Source organism: Mixophyes fleayi, chromosome 2 (assembly GCF_038048845.1).
Source record: "Mixophyes fleayi isolate aMixFle1 chromosome 2, aMixFle1.hap1, whole genome shotgun sequence".
NCBI classification, from domain to species: Eukaryota; Metazoa; Chordata; class Amphibia; order Anura; family Limnodynastidae; genus Mixophyes; species Mixophyes fleayi.
Genome location: NC_134403.1, coordinates 268,416,846 through 268,437,740, shown reverse-complemented (window position 1 = coordinate 268,437,740; position 20,895 = coordinate 268,416,846). Strand labels below are relative to the sequence as shown.

Sequence of the window (20,895 nt, the reverse complement as noted above, 5' to 3'; positions counted from 1 at the left end):
CTGTTAATAATATAGTTATTAATGACAAAACATTAAAAAATAAAAAGTGTTTTTTCTACATAAATACAATTATTATTGTTAATGTTTTGTGTACATAAAATACATTTTTACAGTTGCTCCTGATTACAAACACATGTTCTAGCATACATACACAGTCATCATCCCTAGTAAGTGGCACTAGACCTGTAGCTGGTGCAAGTGTTACTACTAAAAAACACATACCTTTGAGCTGAAAGCTTGAATCAGATACTGCGGCGTGCATTCGGGCTTGGCACGCCCTTGCTGTACAATGACTTTGCCTAGTCCCCTCCCCGTTCTTCCCATGAAATCATAGGCTGTAGGAAGGGTCTTTTGCGCTCGAAGATGAATTGGATGTTTTTGCGTTCTGTGGCATTTGGTCTGATTCTGGTCTATCTTAGTTGCATACATATGTTCTGTTCTGTGCTAACTAGTGGCACGCATATGTGTACTTTTCAAAACAAGGACCACTCCGTGCCACTCATCCCTACCATTTGGCACTTACACCTGCCCTGTAGCTGCAAAATTATACGTCTGAAACCTAGTATACTTAAGAGAAATCCAGTACTTGAACCGGCCACATCTGCGTCAACATAAGCTTGGCACTCCCTTATGGTACATTTCCCAACATCTGCCCGCCCTTTCCCACCGCCGCTCTGCCCTTCAAGTCTTAGGCCGTTGTAAGTGTAATCTGCTTTTGGACATGAATTTAGTACAATTGCATTCATTGGTGTAAGGTTTCAGAGCATGCACTGAGCTATTTCACATAAAATGTGACACGCAAACAGACTTATGTCCGAACATGGATCAGGCTCATAAACAATAATTTTCTTTCTTTACACCGAAAAATGTGATGAACTGATGAATTTTATACTAACTGGCCCATAAATAGCAAAGAACATTCTTTAACTAAAAGATCTATCTGCAAGCTATGACATACTGTGAAAAATAAGAAAGTCACTGAGAAGTTCTGTGACCCTATAGGTGCCATTTACACAGAGCGTGAAATTGTGCATTTTAGTATTAGTATTACTATATTATTAATTATCATTAATATTTTGTTTTAGTAAGTGCAAAGAAAGCTGACACAGCTGCACATTGTGAAAGGTTTGCGTTTTTTCAGTGAACGAAAAGTGGTTCCATTTGCTACTACTATCCTTTTATATATTGTGAGTGGTGTAATTTCTGGCTGCAGCACCTAAGGTGGAGGCGTAAAGTACAAAGCAGAGAAGTGGTAAAAAAAAAAAGCTGTATAAACAACTCCTATAAACACCTGTGAAATATCTTGTTAGCATTGTAAGTCTCTGGCATGGATGAGGTGTGTCCTAAAAAGGGCATAATAGATAAATATATATTACAAGTTAACCCGTGCATGATACTCATGCATTCTAGTCAAATCAAGCTACTTAAGGTGTTAAAAAGGTTCTTGTCATGCATTTGGGCCATAGCCCAGGCCTCAACCACCAACCACTCCCCACTGTCACCCCCGGCAACCACCAACCACTCCCAACTGTCACTTCTCCTTCAAGAAATATATATATATATATTTTTTAAATCTTTATAAACACTTTTAACAATTAACAAATTAAATTAACAAATTAAAAACATCTTAGTATACCAAATTTCAGCCCTTTCTGAATTTTTTTTTCCACACACACTAAGAATTTAGTAGGTCAGCATATAACTCCGCCCAGCAGGTGGCGCTGCAGCTTGGTTTTATATTTTCCACACACAGACAGACTAACACACGCCACTAGACATTTATATTATAGATTATCTTTGTCACTTTGTGGCCAGCAAAGATGAGGTTTTATGATATGAAGATTCTAATTTAGGTTGACTTTAGGATCATGTTCCATATTTACAGTCTTTTGCAGCCACACCCTGGAAGATATAGGGACCATCTTCAGTTTTAATAAATCTCTCTGAAGTATGTTAAACCAGCCAAACTATGAAGGGGATACAAAGTTAGATGGACAGTTGGTCTGTTATATGTTTTTTTTTTCAACATTTATTTATCTGCATTCAACTATACTGACATATTACATGTATAAAAGGAACAATGTAATCAGGTGCTCCACTAAGGTATGCAGCTGAATATGTATATCAATATCCACTATTATTCTAAAATACTATGACACCAAAAATATGTTAATACATACACTTGCACTCCCCTTTCTGTACATAGAGCTGATAACAGTTGGAGTGACAACTCCGGGATCAATCTTCTAATTGACCACTATTTTGGATCATAGTGTAGTACATCACTTGATTCAATAATTTGAAGAAAGACCTCCACCAATCCAAAAAAAAGTCCATATATCTCCACCGTGAAGAGGGTGTATTCCTCCATTCCACAGTGCTTCTCATGCATTCCAACCCCTAAGGGTATAATGCTTACAAATATGGAGTATTATAATGGCATTTCTCAATAGCAACTTCTGCTATATTATTTTTTCACATCCGCGTTCCCCAACTCACCAAACATACAATGAATCATGGGAAATGCAAACAAACACACAAGGGGAAAATCTCGTGCATTAAAATTTAATGGAAAGTCTTAAAAACACTCAATAAAATGAACACATGGTTGGACTCGTACCCAGAGTTAGTACAATGTACAGCATATAAGAGAAAAAGGACAGATCTTACAGTCCAGCTGCAGCACCAATCTCACAACGCTGCACAATGTTTCAAAACTGCTGGGCACTAGTGATATATATTCAACGCATTTCGACTTGATCTAAAGTCTTTCTCAAGGCTGTCACTGTATCCCATCTTTCAGATATTTATATCTGCTCCATATCCCATTTTTACTACCACTTCTGGTTTTGTCACTTTATTTGCTGTCCCCAAAGCGAGCCTTGGATTTGTATAACTTTATGAACATCGACAACAATTCATCTAACAGCCTTTGAAGGTTCTTAACATGCCAAACTCCCAATTAGAAGTGATATTATATTTTAAAGCAAAAAAATAATTTATGTGGATATATATTCTTTAATATACACAAAGAAACAACAGAGAATATACAAAAACATAGCTCTTTGCTATACAGAATCATAGCAAACAACACATTCATAAATGAGTGTTTAGTACGTTAAGAATATGTTATTCAGATTAGTTTTAGATAAGTACTTAGACCACTATTAACACCACGTTTTCTTAATGTATTGTCTAATAACTAAAGCTATATTTTTTTTAGTTGTTGACTGCCCTAATCCAGAAGTTCCCAATGCAAGCAAAATATCTGGATTTGCTCCCCCGTACACACTAAATTCTGGTATAATGTTTGAATGTTTTGATGGCTTCAATATGATTGGATCCAGATATGTCCAATGTAATATTCATAGTCAGTGGGAGCCATCACTACCTTATTGTCAAAGTAAGTATTTAGTATGAAAAGTAAAAATATAGAACTGTTATTTTATTTTAAAAAAACACCTACTGTTAACAAATATGAATATAAAGTTCCTTACATTAGTTATTAACAGATATTTTTTTGAGATTGTGATTGATTTGGAGAGTCATTTTACTATGCTCAAGGTTTACTGGTATACAGGGCAGCATGGTGGCTTAGTGGTTAGCACTTCTGCCTCACAGCACATGCCTCATGAGTTCAATTCTCAACTTATGGCCTTAGCTGTGTGGAGTTTGTATGTTCTCCCCATGTTTGCGTGGATTTCCACTGGGCGCTCCAGTTTCCTCCCACAATCCCAAAAATTGGCTGCTATCAAATTGACCCTAGTCTGTGAGCGTGTTAGGGAATTTAGACTGTAAGCTCTATTGGGGGTAGGGACTGATGTAAGCAAGTTCTCTGTACAGCACTGCAGAATTAATGGCACTATATAAATAAATGATGATACAGTGGTATGCAATACTGCCAGTTATCTTACTGGTTTGATTATAAAACTATCAAATTCCATTCACTTACATTTCTTTACATTTTCCACACCACCACTTATAAATTTACAAATAAAGTGCAGAACTGCATTCTGCAGAATGGCAAAACAAAAGCTAAAGTGGACGATTGTTTCACTGGAACTTCACACCACTGCGTAACAGCCTTCTTCACGTGAAATTTGCTAAAACTTTTGCAAAATGATCACTGTCATCACTATTTACAGCTATATACAGTATATGACAACATAAAGATGGTGGGGTGTGTATGGAGCGCACTTGAAAGAAAATCTAGGCAAGTGCGGAAATGTAACATAGATTACATTCAAAAGACTTCAACTGAGGCTAAGTCTGGCGTCTGTCAAATAGCTTACATGTTGTTTTGCAAAAGTTAAACTTCAGCAAATATAGTCAGCATTGGTCATCCCACACAAATGCTGAGGTGGTTACAGAGTAAGATTAATTTTACGCCCCAAAAACCAAACATCAGTAGAGGTGGATGCCTATAATATGCCAGCAGTGCCTTTGTTTATATGCCAATTAAGTTTGGTGCTCATATTACGTCAACAGGGCCCATGGCAAGATGCCAACAAATTGTGGCTGTCCAAGACAATAACAGGTGGCAGCCCAAATTGTACCAACAGCGCCCATGGCTATACACCAATATAGGAGAGTGCTCATATTGTACCAGCAGTGCCCCTGATGGTAGCAGCAGATATGGGTGTTTATTTTATACCATCAATGACCTGTACTTCATTGACTGTCCCTCCGTTTTAGTAAACAACACACAGAATCAGAAAAAACATTGGTTGGTTTCTGACTGTCTCTGGTATCCTGTCCCACAAAGTTGTTTGGTGCTGAGAGAAAGATGAAGGAGCAATTGTACAAGTGACATGACATCACTATGACTAAGACATGGCTTTTACAGTTCGTTCTACTCTTCCTATTTCAGCAAACTGATGGAATTACACTACTAGCCAGTAAAGCAAAAATACATTTAACAGAGTAAAAAAATAATATTAACTGTGTAAGGCAGAGGATAAGAAGAACAGAAAAGGATTGTGTAGGAAGGTGCATAACAAAAAAAGATGCACTGTCCACACTGTGAATAGTTCTGCCCCTTCAAAGAGCGACGCTGAAGCAATGAGAAGAGTCGGGGATACTTCTAAGATGTTCTCTAGGGACAAAATAGCAATGAGTAGAATATGTTCTTTGGATCAGTTCTTTTTTTACAGCATGAGACAGGCTTGTGCGGAAACTGGTCCACCTACAGATTGTTTTGCCCTTGTGAGGGCTTGTGAGTGAAGCTTACGATTCTGTAGTCAGCATGTAAAATGCCGAGAGTCAGCCTCACTGCACCTATGAGTCAGACAGATGTTTAAGCTTTTCACCAGGAAAATATGCAAAGCCATACCTTTTTATATTATTTACTATGTACCTTCTGGTAAAAAGGTGTGGCTTACTAGATGAACTAATCTAGAATACCATTTATACTACATACTTGGAATATGTTAATTGCATTTATCTACTTCTTATAAATTTATGTTATCTACTCTTCTTTCAAAGAAAATAAAAAGCTGTTAACATGTTTGCTGCATTTTTTGTTTATTTAGGAACATTCTGTGAAATACCTCCAATAATAAATGGATATATCAATAAAGGAAAAAACCCCACATTCTTCCACAATAATAAAGGAATAGGATACCAAGTGTACAGCTCCATAACAATGAAATGTAATTTTTATTTTACTTTAAAAGGAGAAAAAACTATAACCTGTGGGGGAGATTTTAAGTGGCACCCTGAAATTCCTATCTGTGAAAAATGTAAGTCTGCTTTGTTATATATCAGTTATCATTTGTATCTAAATATAACTGTTATAGTTAATTCTGAATGTAGCAAATCATTTTTTATTATTATATTATTAATGAATGGGCTGCACATAGCAACTCTAGTGACAAAATGTTGTGAAGAACGTAAGTAAATGTATCTTATTATGGCAAGGTTACAGATGTTCTAATAATACTGCTAACAAATAAACAAACTAGTTCTGCATTGTTGATCTTCCTTTCTTGTTGTTTAAAATCTCATATGGGCAGCACGGTGGCTTAGTGGTTAGCACTTCTGCCTCACAGTACTGAGCCCATGAGCTCAATTCCCAACCATGGCCTTATCTGTGTGGAGTTTGTATGTTCTTCCTGTATTTGCGTGGGTGAAACTCCAGTTTCCTCCCACACTCCAAAAACGTACTGGTAGGTTAGGGGCAGCATGGTGGCTAAGTGGTTAGCACTTCTGCCTCACAGCGCTGAGGTCATGAGTTCAATTCCTGACCATGGCCTTATCTATGTGGATTTTGTATGGTCTCCCTGTGTTTGCATGGGTTTCCTCCGGGTGCTCCGGTTTCTTCCCACACTCCAAAAAAACATACTAGTAGGTTAATTGGCTGCTATCAAAATTGACCCTAGTCTCTCTCTCTGTCTGTGTGTATGTTAGGGAATTTAGACTGTAAGCTTCAATAGGGCAGGGACTGATGTGAATGAGTTCTCTGTACAGCGCTGCAGAATCAGTGGCGCTATATAAATAAATGGTGATGATGATGCTGATGAAGGTTAATTGTCTGTTATCAAATTGACCCTAGTGTGTGTGTGTGTTAGGGAATTTAGCCTATAAGCACTATTGGGGCAGGAACTGATGTGAGTGCGATTCCTGTACAGCGCTGTGGAATTAGTGGCACTATATAAATAGATGATGATTTCCTGGTATGTTGCTTCTCTGTTTTGCATCACTCTGGTACAGTGACAAGCAGGAGCTTCTGTTTTTGACCTGCTACTTTCCACAGCAACATTATTTTTTTATTAAAATTTCAGATTGTTGTATTCATCAGATGGATATGGTCATTGACAGGAGCATAATTAGAATTACGAGGGCCTTATAGTAAAATTTTCAAGGAGCCCCTGAGTTTTTGGGTCCATCCCATCACATATCTTAATGAGCTGGTGTGCCAAATCCTTTTACTCTGCCACTGCTCTGCATTTCAGTCCTGCTCACAGAAGAAGGGAACACCAGAGATATCTTCCCCACTGAGCAGAATTAAACCCTTGCCATGTCAGCGGTCACATAGCTGGGGGCTCATTAAGATTGGACACTGTAGAGGGGAGCTACCAGGCCCAATACCAGCTGCTAACCCTATTATTCTCTAGTTACATCCCTGGTCAGTGATTTCTTAACATTTGTAGTTTTTATCAGCCCCAATCCACCATTACAGAGGTACAGGGATCATGCTGTAGATGTAAGACTGGAACACCCGCTGGGCAACTAACAATCTACTGCAATCTACTTTAGACTCACTTTAGAGACAATCATAGAAAGGTAAGTAAAGAACGAAGGGCACAGTGGAATTATAAAGGAGGGCAAAGGAGGATGATAAAGGGGGTTCGGTGTGATGAAAGTGGGCACAGTGTGATGAAGGAGGGGGCATTTTTTGTCGTCTATACTTCACACCAAATTAATTTGCCAATATATAATTTATAAAAGGGAAGGGCGCAAATTTATTTTTGCAAGGGGGCGCCAGACATGCCAGCACTGACCCTGCATATAAGTGCAAGCAATGGAAGGGCAATGTTTTTCTAGTGTTCTTACAAGTACTGGAGGACATACCCGGAGTATGCCTAGTGCAATATTTTTGGTCATAATTGTATTGCTTTTGCTTCTCACAGCAATGGGCCTTATTTTGCGGCCAAACATACAGAAACAAAATAGCGGGCCAAGGTGTGTTTTTTTGAGTTGTTCATCTCATAACATACATGCAACTTAAAACATTGTGTAAGTATTAAGCTGCATCAAGATTTGCTTTAAATGAATCTTGATGCAGAATGAAGATACAGCAGTCATCATCATCAACTTGATGACGATTACTATTGTTTAAAAAAAAATAAAAGTGTGTCCCCCTAAAATGAGTAACCAGCACCAGTGTTATAGCCTTGGCTGAACACCGCTAATGAGGAGTTATCAAGATCTGAGTGTCCCCAACAAAAGTAGCAACCGACACCAGACTGAATAGCATTGGGGCCCCTCCAGCACTCGTTGGTGGTGGGTGTCACAGTAATGTGTTACAGTTTTGATAACATTGTTTGTGGAACTAAAAGTCCAATCCACCCTTGCTCCAGAACATGCTGGAGCTTGTAGAACTACTGGAAAGTTCCACAAATGTACCTAGTTTGTGTACCGACCCCTTGTGGTCAATAAATTAACTTGTAAATTAGGTTCCACTAAGGGTGAGATCGGTTCTCCCACACTACAGCCAGAGTTTTCAAAAGTTTGCACCTGCTGACGGAGGAGATGGGCATATAGGAGCATTTCTTGCTAAGTGCACTGAAGTGGAAAAACAATATATTATTTTGTGGTATGTGAATATTTAAATGAAATAAAGGGTTGGGAACTTTGAAGAACTTTTTTCTCCTCAAAAATGTACTTGATTTGTATGGCACCTCTGATGTCCTGAAGTCTGTGTCTTGGTCCTATATATACTGTATAAAGGACACTTTGAGGGAAAGCACATTTGTAAGCGCATTTCCTAAAATGTAAATAAAAGCTTTAAACCCACAAAAATGACATATGTTATAAAGACAGTACCAATTTCACACATACGAAACTATGACTAACAGTATTTTATGGGAAAATCTAAAAAGTTTAAATGAATGAAGAGGGTGTTCCTAAAGTGGTAGTAGGTTGGTTTGCATTTTCTTCCAGTTCGAACAGCTAGCAAGTTTAATTTTACAAGCGGTTTTTCCACCACATAATTCACTTGATACTCAAATAGACGTGCTTGTGCACATCAAGAAGCATTACAGGTCCCATGATATTCAGATTCACAAATTATTTTTACTGTATCCCTTTCCAAATGCTGGGCAGACCCAGACATTTGGAGAAAGTGCATTAAATCTAGAAGATGTTATGCTCAACCTATCCCTGTCTTGAATTTTGTTTAACAGCAAACGTGACTTTTTAGTTTAATTCCTATCCTATATCCAAATATAAGCACATATTAAAGTTGTCTAAACAAATCAGTTTGGAGCTGGGCATTTAAGCGGATATGCATCATTTCAGTTTGAAAAGATAGTAATTACTTCACTTTCAACTACGACACAACTCGGCAAACAGTCAAACCACTGTTACTATTTGTTAGGAACCCCTCTAGCCGGTACAGCACAACCCGGAGTCTGCTCTGCCAGTCAGGTGTTCACTGGAGCCCCTAGTGGTGGGGACAGACTTGGCCGCAGACTAGCAGAGGGTTGTGAAGTGCGTACCGACTAGGGACAACCAGCCAATCAGGGCTTATCCCTGAGGTGTACCATTGCAGGCTAATGCCTGTAATTAGTACCAGCTGAAACTAATTGCTGGCCTCATGAATGCGCGTGCGCGCCCGGCTTCCTATACTGCCGGGGCACCGCGCTGCAGAAGCGTCCGACCATTGCCTTGGCAACGGTCGGGAGTTGGGGGAAGTGACGTCCCGGTTGTCATGGTGACGACCGGGACGCCGGGGAGCATAGGAAGCGAGCCGCGGCGGCTGTGAGTACCGCCGCGGCTCGTGACAGTACCCCCCCTTGAAGAGGGGTTAAGGAACCCCGACACCCAGGTTTCATAGGAAATTTCTTGGAGAACTCCTTCAGATGTCTTGTAGCATGAAGTTGTCTTCGCGGAACCAAGGAGCGCTCTTCCAAACCACGATTCCTCCACTGTACTAGGAAGTGCACCTGACCCTGCACCTTTTTAGAATCAAGAATCTTCTGAATTATACATTTTTGAGGTTTTTTCCGATTCAGTACACGTGAACTTGGAAGGTGGGATTGGTTTGGGTATAGCACATGTTTAAGCAGGGAGCAATGGAATGTGTTGGGGATCCTTAATGAACTAGGAATTTTCAATCTAAAAGCTACGGCATTAATCTGTTTAACAATAAGGGAGGGACCGATGAATTTAGGCCCCAGTTTCCTGCAAGGCTGTCTGAGCCTAATATTGCGTGTGGACAGCCACACTTTCTGGCCCACTTTGAGGGAGCAAGTGGTACGGTGACGGTCCGAAGTTTGTTTAGCAAAAAATGAGGTTCGTCTCAATGATAACTGCACTTTTCTCCAGATGAGCTTGAGATCCTTGGCTGTGGAACGAATTTCCGGAATACCAGCAGGCTTGAGAGAATACAAGGAATTGAATCTGGGATGAAAAACAAAATTGCAGTAGAATGGAGAGGTTTGCGTAGATGAATGACATGAATTATTGTAGAAAAACTCTGCCCAGGGTAACAAGGAGGACCAGTTGTCGTGAAATTTGGAAGTGTAACAATGTAGGAACTGCTTTAATGACTGGTTAACCCTTTCAGTTTGCCCATTAGACTGAGGGTGGTAAGCAGATGAAAGACTAATTTTGATGCCAAGAAGGGTACAGAAAGATTTCCAGAATTGTGTTATGAACTGGGAACCACGATCAGAAACAATGTCAATAGGAAGTCCATGGAGAAGGAATATATGCTGGATGAACAGGATAGCCAAATTTCGAACACTAGGGAGCCTGGTTAATGGTATGAAGTGTGACATCTTGCTGAATCAGTCTACCACAACCCATATGGTGTTGTGTCCTGCAGAGTGGCAGATCGACTATAAAGTCCATGGACAGGTGAGTCCAGAGTTTTGCAATATGGGCAATGGAACCAATTGGCCTGTAGGACGATTCCTGGGGACTTTATTCCTGGCACAAGTCTCACACAAGAGGACATAGCTCTTAACGTCAGTGGACAATGACGGCCACCAGACAGTACGGGAGAGTATTTCCAATGTTTTCTGAATACCTGGATGTCCAGCAGTCTTACTATTATGTGCTTCTGCAAGAACTGCCTTCCTTAAATGAACAGGAACAAATAAACATCCTTCTGGAGTATTATCAGGAGCTAGTCTTTGAAACTTTTGAAGTGTGGTGCTCAAGTCTTGGGTTAGTCCAGCATGAATTACGGAAGAAGGAATGATGGGCTCTGGAATAGTAACTGGAACGTGATGTGCCAAGAAGCTTCTAGATAGGGCATCTGCCCGGACATTTTTAGAACCTGGTCGGTGGGTAATCACAAAATTGAAGCGAGTGAAAAACAACGACCAGCGGGCCTGTCTGGGATTCAGACGTTTGGCCGACTGTATGTATTGTAAATTTTTATGGTCCGTGATAACAGAGATTTGATGTATTGCACTCTCCAGCCAATGTCGCCACTCCTCCAAGGCCCATTTAATTGCCAGTAGTTCCCTATTGCCCACATCGTAGTTGGTTTCGGCTGAAGAGAACTTACGCGAGAAGTAGGCACATGGGTGCAGACGGTGAGTATGAGAGCCCTTCTGAGACAATATAGCACCAGCACCGTCATTAAAGGCGTCGACCTCAAGAACAAATGGTTTTTTAGGATCCGGGTGTCTAAGGACCTTGTCACGGGCACTAGGAGTCTTTACCCAGTATCACCCGCTGATGGTCTTATCAGAGCAGTAGAGTTGGTATATGATACTCTGGTGGCAGGGTGATAATGGAACTGGAAACAGCAGATGGTTAGAGAATGCTCAGAAAGTCTATGACTAGCAGCACTGGTAAACAATAGGTAACTGAACACGAGGATCCGGATGGACAAGGACACGTGAGGGTAGTCAGTGGTCTGCGCACGGCAAGTTGTACCACTGCTATAGAGAGAAGGAATGTCCAGGAGTAATAAGGAGGTGGAAGTCAGCGGTCTGCGTATAGCAAGTTGTACCGCTGTCTGTAGTGAAGGAATGGAATCCAGGTGAAGGTAACGGGGAAGTCAGTGGTCTGCGTGTAGCAGGTTGTACCACTGCTTATGTGAGAGGATATATGCAACTGGTGACACAGGGAAACAGGAATCAGTGGTCTGCCTCTAGCAAGTTGTACCACTGAATATATATGTGAGGATGGACACAAGGAGATAAATGCAATGCAGAGTCTACACGGGTACACTGAACTTGATCCCACGTTGAACTGCACACAATAATAATAATGAATGAACAGCACTGCACAGATAAACAAAGTCACTAGAATAGTCCAGCAAAAGGAAACACAGTCAATAATAGCAATAGTCTCAGAGGATGGAAACTCCGGAGGAGAACAACTCAGTCCAGATGGATATGCAATACACCAGCACAGTCAATGAGAAGTATGCATACCGTGGTTCAGATGAGCAGGCTGTTAGAGATAGCTGCAGGGATACCTGAGCGGCAGGGAACTGACGAGATGAGAAGTCCTTGCAGAATGGAAGCGGCAGGTAGGTGCAGCGCACTGTAGGTAGGCCAGCAAGGACGACAAAATACTCAGGAAGCAGTAGTATATCGAATTGAACAGCAGGAGACCACGGGAGAGCTGAAGCGATGTAGCAGAGCTGGAAGCCGAGGAGCGTAGACTCGATGCTAACAGGCAAGTTGACACAAATGGACACACTGTAGAAACAGTAGGCAGCGGGTCAGCTGACGGCAGGTAGAATGCAGACTGGAGCACTGAGACGAGCAGGACTCTGTAGACACGCTGAAGTAGCTAACAGGAATCAGCTGGAACAGTAGCGATGTAACACAGGAGAGTTGGAGAGATCTGTAACTTGTTAGACACACGGAGGCAGCGGATAGGAATCAGCTGCTGGAGTCACGATGAAACACAGGAGAGTTTGCAGTAATCTGTAACTGTAGATACACGGAGGCAGCGGATAGGAATCAGCTGCTGGAGTCACTAGGAACACGAGGAGTAAAAGTGGTCTGGAAACCACAAACGGCAAACAGGAATCAGCATGAGCCGAACACACGAGGAGGGCCTGGAACACCTTCAGAGTCTCATGAGGAATGAGACTCCAAGATCAGGCAACGTGGTATTGACCACAGGTGCTTAATATAGGGAGTGTTGCCTGATCAGCCAATTAAGTTAAAGGAACAGAACTGAAGGTTAAAAGGGACTGCACATGCGCAGTACCTCATTATAATGGACGGACACGGTTCCTAGCTACCTTAGAAGTAGCACTCACAGTCCGGTGAGTGACAGACCTGAGCGGATACAAAGGCCTTTTTCAAGCTTTCAAATGCAGCTATTGCTTGAGGCGACCAATTAGTGGAATCCATTCCTTTGCGGGTCAGGGCGACAATAGGAGCCACATTATCAGCAAAGCCACAAATGAATCTTCTATAATAATTGGCGAAGCCCAGGAACCTCTGCACCGCTTTGAGATTATTTGGTTGCACCCAATCCAGGTTAACTTGGACCTTGGTTGGATCCATGGAGAACCCTTCCGAAGAAATTACGTAACCTAGGAAGGATACCTTCTGCACCTCAAACTCGCACTTTTCTAATTTGGCGTAAAGGTGGTGTTCTCGCAATTTCTGTAGGACCTGTTTGACGTGACCCGATGTATAGTTAATGACTTGGAATAGATGAGAATGTCGTCTAAATAGACAACCACGAAACAATCAAGGAACTCCCGTAGCACTTCATCAATCAGATCTTGAAACACCGCAGGCGCGTTGCTAAGACCAAATGGCATGACCAGATACTCGTAGTGGCCAGAATGCGTATTGTATGCCGTCTTCCATTCATCTCCTTCTCTGATACGGATGAGGTTATATGCACCGCGAAGATCGATTTTGGTGAAAACTGTAGCACCTCTTAATTGATCAAATAATACGGAGATGAGAGGAAGGGGATAGGTGTTCTTGACTGTGATAAGATTTAATCCTCTGTAGTCAATACAGGGTCTTAGTCCTCTGTCTTTTTTGGAAACAAAAAAGCATCCAGCACCCACTGGAGATTTAGATGGCCTGATAAAGCCTTTCTCCAAATTCTCGTCAATATATTCCTGCATGGATTTGGTCTCTGGACCAGAGAGAGAGTACAAGCGTCCCTTGGGCAATTTGGAACCAGGGTTAAGCTCGATAGCACAGTCAAAGTCTCGATGAGGTGGTAAAGTGTCAGCAGCCTTTTTGGAGAACACATGCCAGTACTCATGATATTGTGAGGGAAGTTGCTCCGGAATAGACTGGATCACGCGCAGAGGCAGAGTCAAGCAAGACTGTGTACAATAAGAGCTCCACTGGACAATTTCTCCTTTTGCCCAATCCATGACAGGGTTATGACGGGAAAGCCACGGATGGCCCAGGATCAGCGGGACTGACGGACAGTCGATAAGGAAGAAGGTTATGGCCTCGGAATGGAGAGCTCCTATGTTCAATTGTAGTGATGGAGTCTCACAAACAATTTTACCTTCAGGCAAAGGACTCCCATCTAGGCCACAAACTGTAACTGCAGAATGAAGCTTCACCATAGGAATCCTAGCAGAATGGGCAAACCCAATGTCAAGGAAGTTGCCTGCAGCTCCACTATCAATGAAGGCCGACAGGGTCACAGAACTGGTACCAAAAGTGACTTGTGCAGGAATCAGGACAGCATTCTTTTGGGAAACAATTTGGAAGCCTAAGTGGACCTTTCCCAGACATGCTCCTTTTTCAGGTTTGTATGGACAAGAGCAGGAGAAGTGGCCCTGCAGGAGGGAGATGACAATCCCAACTCTCTGCTGTTCTGAACCAGAAGACCGAGGTTTCAGCTGAAAATAGAGTTTGCAGCTTTCTTTAAAATTCCGGAACAGGGTTTTATTTCCGGAGAACCGGTCCGGCAAATTTAACTTGGGTTCATCAACAGAACCGGGAATGGGCAGTGTAGTCCGGGAGTCCTCCTCATGAGAGAACAACCGCTGGGACAACCCCCGGATCATTTGGTACAGGGTCTCAACATGACCCCCTAGAGCATGGAAAGGAGAAGATTTGGTTCCGCTTTCTTCCATCCCAACTTCGTCTCCAGAATGTCTGTTTTTGGGCCGGTTATAATGTTAGGAACCCTCTAGCCGGTACAGCACAACCCGGAGTCTGCTCTGCCAGTCAGGTGTTCACTGGAGCCCCTAGTGGTGGGGACAGACTTGGCCGCAGACTAGCAGAGGGTCGTGAAGTGCGTACCGACTAGGGAGAACCCGGGAAAGCGGAGTGAAGTCCAGGCAAGGGTCGAGGGCCGGCAGCAGACAGGGAATCCAATACACAAGCCGAGGTCAAGGGTCACGAGCAAACAGGAAGGTTGCTAAACACGCCAGAGGTCGGGGTCACAAGAAACACAGGCAGGGTCCAAATCCAGGCAAGGGGTCATACACGGGCAATCCAACACCATATCCAAAGGACAGGAGCAAGGAGCAGAGTAGGTCAGCAGACTGGACTCAGAAGCTATAACCGGCAGTGAGGCTGCAGACCTCACTGCCTTAAATACAGACATAGACCAATCAGGGCTTGCCCCTGGAAAATACACACCTGCAGGCTAATTGCCTGTTATACCAACAGGCCAATCAGGGCTTATCCCAGCTTCCTATACTGCCGGGGCGCTGCGCTGCAGAAGCTGCCGACCGTTGCCTTGCAATGGTCGGTAATTGGGAGGAAGTGACGTCCCGGTCATCATGGTGACGGGCCGGGACGCCGGGGAGCATAGGAAGCGAGCTGCGGCGGCTGTGAGTACCGCCGCGGCTCGTGACACTATTTATTACAATGTTTCATGTTGAGCAATTTAAATCACATTTTCACCCAGAACAAATAAATAACAATGTTTGCTTGTGATCTTATTATCAATTGGATGTGAACAATAACAAATAATAATAATGTTTGAAAACACCCTGCTTATATGCGTGGGGAAAGTCCCCTAATGTCTGAAGCCGTTTGGGAATGTTCTCCTGTTGAGACAGGCTTTATTTTGTCCATTGACAACACACTGCCAGAGGGAATAAGGACCTCTCTTAAATATGGCAAAGGTCAGTGGACCACCCCTGATCAGATGGATCACTGACACACAATAGGAAATAATTAGCATGTATGATTAGCTGATAAAACACTGCTGAAAGTATAACATTTTATATGGTGTTAGGCCCAATTCTGAAAAATAATAATATGACTAGGCCGTTGCGGGTATCAGACCTTATAAAATCAGACACCGGCAACTAACTGCTGAAACATTTTAGTACAGGTATGGCATACTTTGGTGCTATGCAAACAAGTTCAAAGTCTTATTTATATATTTATTTCTTTTTAATGACCAAATGTAAATGTTTATATCTTAGTAGTAACAAATCCAATGTAATTATTAATATACACACTTGTGCAACTGATTTTACAAAATCTATACACACCACAATAAAAAAAATATTGACTGTACATTGTAAATAAACAGTGGAAAGGGAAATAATAGTAGAAAAATTATATATAGACAATGTAATATTTGCAGTACACTTGTCATGTCATATTATATTTTGTTATCTAGGGTTTGGTTGCAGTTCCCCAAATATTTTAAATGGACAAGTTATTCGTAAGAATGGAGAGTATTACTCCCCAGGGAGAGATGGTCACGGATTCTCTACTTCAGACACGATTGAAGTGCAGTGTGATAATGGCTATGCACTGCTTGGAAGCAACACCAGTGAGTGCGAAAGGGATATGCTTAAATATGTATGGTCACCAGACCTCCCACAATGCCAGTGAGGTGAGTGGAGTTCTTGTCATATTTTGTATATTTATTAACACATTTTTTGTTGGAGAAGACACATATATTGTGAGTCATTTATGAATATTTCAGGCTGACTACTATCACTTTTGTGTGAGCAAACAATGTATTCCTACAACATGCATACATTTGCCCAATGAGAAATGTTGTTTTAAGAGAATATTGCAAGCATGTTTTTATGTGCTGCCCCAAATGTCTCATACCACTGCCTTCCATCTGTGTACAATAAGTGCATGACTTAATAAATGATCTTCCAATGACACAACAGTGAAATGTTTATACTGTTTAAATAATGAATGGTTAATATACACAATAATAAAATCAAGGAGGTATAAAATGAGCAGAGCACCTCTGCAATTGTGCATCCCTAGGCTTGGCCCTTTCCATAAACCAATGTCGATTTGTTCAAAATTGGACTCTGTATAACACAGTGTTAACATGAATTAAACACTCAATTAAAAACTTTTGAATCTCTATTGATATGCTAAAAAAAAATGTAAAAAAAATTTGGGGACTTGGAAAGACCAAACTAAAAAATGCAAAATCATTTGTGAAGTCAGATGACAATTCCAGAAGGATGTCCAAATGTCAGACTATTCTATAACTAACCTGTTTGGATCAGTGCTGGTATATGGCAGTATGGCATATCGCCACTTTTCCCACTGCGTTGATTGTATACATATAGTGTGCGGAGTGTGTACTTCTCCCCCCGACACTGTTTCCTTCCCCTTCCTGTAAAGCCATGCACTTGGTCTTTATAATAATTTTACTTCTGTGAGCAGCTAAAATACCTCCTCCCCCTAGCTGAGGCTTCTCCTTCGAAACACAGAGCACAGCAGTCAAAACAAATGCTGTCGATATGAGCTTCTCAATGTGCAGTCTGACCAGAGGTGGCGCCGCATTCTGATCACCATTTTTCCCCATTGTGTTTCTTCTGAACCCTAGCACTATTCCGTCCCAGAACTGGTCCTTGTCTGCTAGCCAGACAACCATTTCTGAAGGGAAAAATCGTTGCCTTCATACAGATACAAAGCTTGACTTAATATAGGCATGTTAGGTGTAACATTCACAGCTGATTGGAAGTCTATTATGTTCTGCAAGTGATATAATTAAGAATCGTTCATGAGAGCAGTCTGGGATGTTTGACACAGCAATGTTGACATTGTGGACTGATGCTAATTGCTAACCTTCATTTGTGTATAACAAACTGCAGATCGCTGTTTCTTCCTACCTCTTGCTACAGCAGTAGATATTAATGTTCAGCAGCTGCCACTTCAAATAACTACAGAGCCCACTCCACCATTATGGGGGGCTACAGATGCTGGAGATCATGTGATTTCGCCCATGGCTCCTGGTTCTGTGTGTTGCCCATGCTGCAGATGCGGCTTCTGAATGCATCAGTAATGGGGACCTGTAGTATTTTGGTTTGATGTAGCCCAGTGACTCCCAAATATTATGAGCATGTTTTTGAACAGGTGGGGGGGGGGGGGGGGGTTGATGTTTTGTTCGGCTATCAAGTTAATGTTATGGGGTCCTAAAATTAATTTCAAACTATCAAATTCAATTCACATTTTCCATATCACCACTTCTAAAGATCCACTTCAACCACTGGTTTGGATATTAATGGAAACCGCCATTCCATAGCTTTATCTTTTTCCCATTTATTTCAATGCACTCATTAATTGTAAAGCGCTACGGAATTTGCTGGCGCTATATAAATAAATGTTGATGATGATGATGGTAAATTTTAACCTGGTGAAAAGCCATTGCAATTAATAGGCACTTTGAAGTGAATGGGAAAAGCTCTGAGATTTTTAAAGATCACTGGTGATTTAACTTTTTCAAATCAATGGATATCACTAAAAATGTATGTTTTGTGAATTCATTTTTCACTTTCGATTGGTTTAAAAATGTCAGGAAATTCACCCTATAGTAGATCTTCTCACCCATATGTGTTCACAATTATTGCCATGGAACCTATAAAAAAAAAAAAACATGCACATGCAATAAAATGATACCAATCACATAGGAGTTTGAGTCAATCCTATTTACTAGGAAAGTTATGTATTACAGAGGTACTTGTGAAAAAATGTAAGCTAACCAGTAACAGTTAATGTTGAATATGTATATGTAGATTTTTCATTGACCTCCTATTGTTTTCATTTCAGGTTGTGAGAAAAATCAAGCTAAATCAAGCTGAAATAACTCTGATGGTACATAAAATAAATTGTATTAAACCAAAATGTCTCTGGTTGTGCGTATTATAATGTAACAAATCCGTGTATGCAAGAAGAGTTGATTTAAATAAGATTGTAGAGGTACAATTTAGAAGCACACTCGACCCTACCTTGGACAGAACTTCATACATTGATCTGATTCCAAAAACCATTATCATTAGTTAGTTACACTCTCTATAAAATTGACTAGAAAAAGTGACAGTCATTCCCTTGGCATATCAGTTTGGCAGTCAAGGATGGGAGAGAAGTAGCAAATCTGAGGTTTATAAAGTATGGGGTGTAGTTTATTGAGTTTAATGATATGTGTAGGTGTGATAGTGTTGAGAATAACAAATGCTGTATGAAGTGTGGTAATTAATGTGATGTGTAGATTTGTTAAAGGGATATCCACATTCAACAAACTTCAACTAATCAGAATAATTAAGTAAGTCTTGATTGGTTTTAAAAATGTGTGTTTGAGGAGGTAGACCGGGGCACAGTATGGGTAACTAATACTTTGTGGTGTAACTATGACAAAAAGACAAAAACATTTGAATGAAGTTGACTAAGATATTTGCAACAGTCACAGTGGGGCATGGCTTGGATGGTGCCTTCGAGAGGGGGATCAGTGCTGCACTCCTGGGGGGTGAGGAACAGCATACAACCTGTGGGGTGGTAGGACCTAGTATGTAGGGTTATTACTTTGAGCACTGTCTACTTTGAGCATTTAAACTGAAGACCAGTCATGTATGTAGTGTAAGTCAGTGGGTATGAGAATGCAATGCCGGTGTCTTAGTGAATTAAATTAGTAAACAATGTCTTCAACAAATAAACATGAATACATTGTACATATTTGCTAAAACAAATATGAATGGACAATTATGTCACTGTAAGGTTTTTGGAGAAAAACAGATTTAGAGCTTAATTTTATTTTGGGCATGGATTGGCAAGACAGTAGTTTGGCCTGCTGGATTGGGGGCTAGATCAAATGTATACCAATTTGTTGGGAAGTGAGAGTACAGTGAGGAAGAACAAAATTAAGAGTGATTACTGATGGCATGTTATAGCATATCAGAGAAATTTCATCAAATTTAGTTGGGAAGATATCCCTGAAAGTTAGATGAATTTGGTACCATCTCACAACACCACTATCTCCTCTGTTCCCCAACTCTGCTGCCTAGGTGCCATTCTTGGCTCCTCCCTCTCCTTCGCCCCTCACAATCAATCTCTTGCCCAATCCTGTTGCTTCTAGCTCTGCAACATCGTCCGTATAAGACCCTTCCTCTGCCAGGATACTACCAAATCTCTTATCTACTTACTGATCATTTCTCGTCTCGACTACTGCAACCTTCTCCTTACTGGCCGTCATCTCTCTCCTCTTCAATCTATACTCAATGCTGCAGCTAGACGTATCTTCCTCTCTTACTGCTGCACATCTGCCTCCCCTCTCTGCCAAGTCTTACACTGACTTCCCTTCCCCTACAGAATACTCTTCAAACTCCTCACCTACAAGGTTCTCTCCAACTCTACTGCTCCCGATATTTCCAACCTCATCTCCATACATATATCCCCTTGCCCTCTTGGGTCAGCCAATGACCGCAGGCTTTCCTCCCCTCCGGTAACCACATCTCACTCCCTTATCCAAGATTTCTCCAGTGCTGCCCTCCATCACTGGAATGATCAACCTTGTACTATCAGACTATCACCTAGCCCGGCGGTTCCCAGGGGTGCCGCGGCGCTGTCACTGGGGTGCCGCGAGCCAGCCATAGGAAGAAACAAAGAGCACATAAACTTACCAATCCGCGCGGCGCCGGGACCCAGCAGACTCCTCTCTCCCGCAGCTCTCACTGAATATCGACGTCAGTGAGAGCTGCGGGAGAGAGGAGTCTGCTGGGTCCCGGCGCCGCGCGGATTGGTAAGTTTATGTGCTCTTTGTTTCTTCCTATGGCTGGCTCGCGGCAGAGGAGTGACAGGGAGTTTGACAGCGGGGCAGACAGCGGGGCAGACAGAGGGGCAGAGGAGTGTGACAGCGGGGCAGAGGAGTGTGACTGAGGAGTATGACAGAGGGGCAGAGGAGTGTGACATCGGGGCAGACAGAGGAGTGTGACAGCAGGGCAGACAGAGGGACAGAGGAGTGTGACAGCGGGGCAGACAGAGGGGCAGA

At 41.8% G+C, this 20,895-nt stretch overlaps 1 protein-coding gene across 1 annotated transcript in view; it reads left to right on the top strand.

The window, feature by feature from the left end:
- LOC142138989 (membrane cofactor protein-like) overlaps positions 1-18,758 on the top strand; it is a 61,509-nt gene extending 42,751 nt beyond the window's left edge. Inside the window, exons 7-10 of the mRNA XM_075196188.1 lie at positions 3,224-3,403; positions 5,532-5,741; positions 16,276-16,494; positions 18,684-18,758. Of these exons, the coding sequence (XP_075052289.1) occupies positions 3,224-3,403; positions 5,532-5,741; positions 16,276-16,493 (608 nt within the window). The 3' untranslated portion in view covers position 16,494; positions 18,684-18,758. The remainder of the gene's footprint in view (positions 1-3,223; positions 3,404-5,531; positions 5,742-16,275; positions 16,495-18,683) is intronic.
- Positions 18,759-20,895: the final 2,137 nt, after the last annotated feature.